Source organism: Trypanosoma conorhini (assembly GCF_003719485.1).
Source record: "Trypanosoma conorhini strain 025E chromosome Unknown Tco_14.4_contig_00985, whole genome shotgun sequence".
NCBI classification, from domain to species: Eukaryota; Euglenozoa; class Kinetoplastea; order Trypanosomatida; family Trypanosomatidae; genus Trypanosoma; species Trypanosoma conorhini.
The window spans coordinates 1-4752 of NW_021705082.1; the positions used below are offsets into that span (position 1 = coordinate 1).

The 4752-nt window shown below is 57.6% G+C and overlaps 3 protein-coding genes across 3 annotated transcripts, besides 2 other annotated features; all 3 read left to right on the top strand.

Moving 5' to 3' along the window:
- Positions 1-453: 453 nt before the first annotated feature.
- Positions 454-768, top strand: Tco025E_09118 (surface protease GP63; the record flags this gene model as incomplete). Its single annotated transcript, XM_029375944.1, has 1 exon — positions 454-768. One exon carries the CDS (start codon positions 454-456, stop codon positions 766-768), a length of 315 nt encoding a protein of 104 aa, XP_029223928.1.
- An 817-nt stretch (positions 769-1585) lies between these two features.
- Positions 1586-1613: a microsatellite.
- Positions 1614-1678: 65 nt separating this feature from the next.
- Positions 1679-3073, top strand: Tco025E_09119 (putative 3-methylcrotonyl-CoA carboxylase; the record flags this gene model as incomplete). Its single annotated transcript, XM_029375945.1, has 1 exon — positions 1679-3073. One exon carries the CDS (start codon positions 1679-1681, stop codon positions 3071-3073), a length of 1395 nt encoding a protein of 464 aa, XP_029223929.1.
- A 155-nt stretch (positions 3074-3228) lies between these two features.
- Positions 3229-3259: a microsatellite.
- A 186-nt stretch (positions 3260-3445) lies between these two features.
- On the top strand, positions 3446-4666 carry Tco025E_09120 (NAD(P)-dependent steroid dehydrogenase protein; the record flags this gene model as incomplete). Its single annotated transcript, XM_029375946.1, has 1 exon — positions 3446-4666. The coding sequence occupies one exon, from the start codon at positions 3446-3448 to the stop codon at positions 4664-4666; it is 1221 nt and encodes a 406-aa protein (XP_029223930.1).
- Positions 4667-4752: the final 86 nt, after the last annotated feature.

The following is a 4752-nucleotide window of genomic DNA, read 5'->3' on the forward strand; positions in this document are numbered from 1 at the left end:
GCATGCGTCGGCTGATGCGGGCAGGACGAGGGACAAGTGGTATACTCTAACGGGAGCGGGAGCAGGTGGGTGCCTGTCCCGCTGATGGACAGGGACGACTGCACTTGCTGCCGAATTTATTACACATTGGGCTTTATCTTTCTTTCTTTTCCGTTTTTTTTTTGTGTGGGTGTGAAATGGAGAAGACGGTTATGGTGGTAAAATTTGCTTTGCTTCGGCTTCCGATTGAAATTCCCTCCGTATTTGGCGTTTCCCGTGTGGCGGGATGTGGGGCCGGGGCGTGCTGCTGCGCTGAGGGGATGTGCGGCGCTGCATCTCCTCCCCCTTTTTGTGGCTGCGGCATCCCTTTGCTCTTTTCCCTCCCTCCTTCGTGTCCCTCCTGCAGACAAGGCAACTGCCGCTGCCAACACAGCCACTCCCAGCAGGCCAACACACACGCGCTTTCCCCGAGCCATGCGCCGGCCACGCTGCCCCGCGCCGCTTCTCCCGCTGGCGGCGCTCCTGCTGCTGCTGGCGATGCACTGCGCTGGCGGGTGCCTCGCCGCCGCCCCCGCCCTCAACCACCGCTGCAACTTCGACGAGGCGATGCGGAAGAGCGGCCCGCTGCCGACGGCGGTGGTGCGTGAGGTGCCGCGCAGGGGAGAGGGCGCGGCGCAGGCGTACGGCACAACAACACCGCCGCAGCGCACTTTAAGGACCATGAAAAATGCGGCAACGATGGGAGTGCTGCGGTTGCTGTGCTCTCCAGTCTTCTTGTTGTCGCAGTAGCCTCGGTGGTGGTGAAGCTGTCGCTTTGAGTAGCAGCCGTAGCGGCTGGGAGCATGCACTGCGCAGGAGGGCAATAATGCCGCGGTGTTTATCGCGGAGCAGGCCTTTTTAATGTGTAAATGTAGGATTGTTTCTATGCAACGTTCTTCTGTCTCCACCAATCCTGGCCTTTTAGCAGCGGGTGATTAAAACATGCGTTTATTGCGAGTACAGCACCAAGAGTGGTGAGAAGGGGAGTTGCGCGTTGCGTTTGTGGGGCATTCTTTGGACGCGAGTAAAAAAGAGGAAGATTTGGGGCATGTTCTGCCTGTCTATTTTTCGTCCTCTAGCTTACGTGTATAACAGTGTTTATTTTTGATTGTACTCACTTCCTCTTTGAATTAAGAGAAAGAAGGGGAGTATTGGCAATTTGTTTGCCCTCGTTTTTTGTTGTTGTCTTTGTTTTGTTTAGGCCCAAAGGGCGTGTCGTGGAAGAGGTGTGAAGGGCTGTCTGGTGGTTCGTACGCCGTTTGTTGGAGCGAGGGGCCCTCGGCCGCATACTTTCCTTGTCTTGGTTTTTCGCAGCGGATTTGCATCTAATTGAACTTTTGTGCTGAGTCTTTGAGGTTCTCATCTCGGTACCGCACGTTGCGTGTCCGGTTATCATTGTACATGTCTTCTGAATTCTTTTGATGGCATGTGTGGGAGTCTCTGTGTGTGAACCTTTTTTGAGGTGGTGGGGCGTGCCAGGTGCACACTGAACCACACCGTGATCTTCCACTCTTGTACTTGCTTGCTCTCTTTGTGTAGGAACCGAAAGGGGAGGCCTCAGCCGGGCGTCTGTGTTTTTGTTTGTTCGTTTGTTTTACGTGTGTTGCCGTTCCGTTGTGGTGGGCTGCTGCCGCTTTGCTGAGCAGTGCCGTGTGCAGCCATGGGTGATAGTCTCGAGCCCCAACGGCTGATAGACCGTCTTGGCGAGCTGTTGACGGCGTGGGCGAGGGATGGAGGCTCCTCCGAGCTTGCGGCGCAGCTTGTGGAGGTGTACTGGAGTTTCATGCGGGCGGTGCATCACGATCTTGTGCTGAAGGAGCCCCAGGGCGCCGCCTTGGCCACCGCAGCCTGCATTCCTGTGTGGGAGATGCTGCACTTATACGGCGGTTCCTTCGGCGGCATCAGTGGGGCAAGTAGGGCGTTTGTCGTGGGCCTCCTGACGGCCCTGTACCCCAAGACGAGGGATCGTCGCTGCCTCTTCCAGCACTTGGGCTGCGTTGGCGGCTTGGGGTCCCCGCGCGTTCCGCTCGCCAACCGCCTTCCCATGTGGGCGGAGGTGATGCGGTGGACAAGCGACGAACGCCCCGTGCCGGGCGCCTACGGCGAGGTTGTGGCGTACGTCCAAAACACGGTGTCAGCCGAAGAGTGCATTCTCAGCCGCACCTCCTGCAACAGTTTGAAGGCGAAAATAAAACTGCTGATGGAAGACGTCTTGCCGCACTGTCACTTTGTTGCGGGGGACGCCGAGGCAGCGTCGGTCGCCGCGGCGCATCCAGCCGCGGTTGTGATCTCCACCAGTGGCGAGCCCTCTGCGTCGATGCGGTCACAGGAGGTCCTGAAGCAGACCGTGTGGAAGTATTTGATTCTTCTGCATGTTTACCTCCCCGAGGAGCGAAGGGCGCTGGGTAACTTTCTTACCACCTCCGCCTGGGCTCAGCAGCGCGTGCGTCTTCCGGACGATTCGATGGTGACGTACGCCGCCCTTATGGCTCCCGTCGTCCATGAGGCGGCGGTGTGTGCCTCGCTTATGCCCTCCGTCGCGAGTGACGCCGCGGATAACGCCCCGCTTCTCCACCCACGCGTGCTGGACGTGCTGCTGCCAAAGCCAAAGGCAACCCGGGAATTTGCACCGCCGCCGGAGGATTTGACCAAGGCCTTTGTCCCCGACAAGATACAGAAAAGGTGCGTTAGCGTTGCCCGTACCACGGTGGCTGCTGTGCGGGAGCTGCTTGAGGAGTCCATTCCGCAAGAAATCGCATTTGCGGGGGAGAGTACGTCGTGTCGCGATTGCGACAAACTAACTCAGTTCTGTCGAGATGTTCTCTTCTCACCCGTCGCACAGCACACCGCTGCCGGTGGTGCTGCTGCTCTCTCTCCCCGAGCCATGAGGTGCATGCTGTTTGACCGGAAGCGGAGACGCGACGACGGGTTTTACGAAGGCCCCGTGTTTTTGCCCGTCGCCTCCAGCCTGTCGGGGGTGCTTGACGAGAAGGCCGCGAACCAGCCACTTTCTGCGCTGGAGCGTATTGTAACAGCTTTTGACTCGCTCCGATGAGCATGGCGTTACTACATCCCGCTCTCTCACCCGCAGTGGTTGGATCTTCACCGTCGTTGTTGTTTTGGTTGTCCTTCTTCCTAGTTACCTCTGCCACACTTCCGTTGCCACCGCTGTTTGCTTGCCACGAATTCCGTTGCGCTGGCCGCCTCGTTTATATATATATATATATATATATACATTTATGCTGTCTTCTTTTTTTATTGCTTCCTTTGTTGCATGCACGAACATTGGGCCTTGTGGCTTCGGCAGAGTTGTGAAGGGTGTATTATTTATTCCGTTCAATTATCAGCAGTTATTTGTTTCTGTGGTCTGTGGGAAAGGGCGTCATCCCCGCATCGGTGCACGGCGAGACACGGGAAAAAAGAGACGATGTCTGCAACGGAGCTGAACCCGGCGCTCTCGCCGCTTCAGCGGCAGGCCGCCTTGAAGAAGTACCCGGCGGTCCCAAAGGTGTGCGTCGTCACGGGGGGAACGGGGTTTGTGGGCATGCGGCTGGTGGAGATGCTGGTGGAGCGCGGGGCCGAGCGCGTGGTTTGCTTTGACATCGTCCCGGTGGAGAAAACCGTCGGCGCGTGGCGGCACCCCGCCATAGAGTACGTCGTCGGCGACATCACAAACTACGAGGACGTCTCAAAGGCCATCAAGGGAGCCGACTGCGTCTGGCACTTGGCGGCGGCGGTGGGTCCCTTTCATCCGCGCGAATTGTACCACAGTGTGAACTACGGGGGGACGATGAACGTCATTCGTGCGTGCAAAGAGTGGGGTGTCCACAAGCTGGTGATGAGCAGCTCCCCCTCGACCCGCTTCAAGGGAAGTCTGTTTCACCGCCCCTGCGTGGATGGCCTGACAGAGGACGAAATGCCAAAGCTGCCGCTGGACGCGTACATGCAAATGTATGCAGAGACGAAAGCAAAGGCGGAGATGGCTGTGACAGCGGCCTGCTGCGACGATCTTCTTGTGGTGAGCGTGGCGCCCCATCAAGTGTATGGGCCGCGCGACAACCTGTTTTTGCCAAACATGCTGGAGGCGGCCGGAACAGGCAAGCTGCGTATTTTTGGCTCTGGAAGAAATCGCATCTGCTTCACGCACGTCGACAACTACGCCCATGGCCTTATCATCGCGGAGCGTCAGCTCTTCAAGGGCTCGCCCGTGCTGGGCAAATTTTACATCGTGACGGACGGCAGCACCCACCCCGAGCCCGACGCCTACTGTGTTTTCTGGAAGGAGCTGGACAAGGCCGTGGTGGCCATGGGGTTTCCCTCCATTGAGGAGAAGGCGCACTACAACTTTTGGTTCCTCTACGTGGTGGCCCTCTTCGCGGAGGTGCTGGGGTGGATTCTGGGCCGCGTCTTCAAACTGAACGTGTTCAACGTCTTTGTCTTGACGATGCACCGCTGGTTTCGAATCACGGCGGCGGAGAAGGAGCTGAAGTATGAGCCGATTATCCCCTTTGTCGAGGGCTGGGCCGACACCATTCTCTGGTTTAAGGCGCACTGGCTCCCCACCTTTGAACAGCAGGACCGCTCATGGTTTGGCCTCGCAAGGCGCTCACAGCAGAAGATCGACATTCAGGCGAAAAAGACAAGGTGAGGGGGTTTGGGGGGGGTTTGCAACTTTCTTTCTTCACTGGGTACAATCGGCCTGCCTGCCAGTCCTTCTGTACATATATATATATA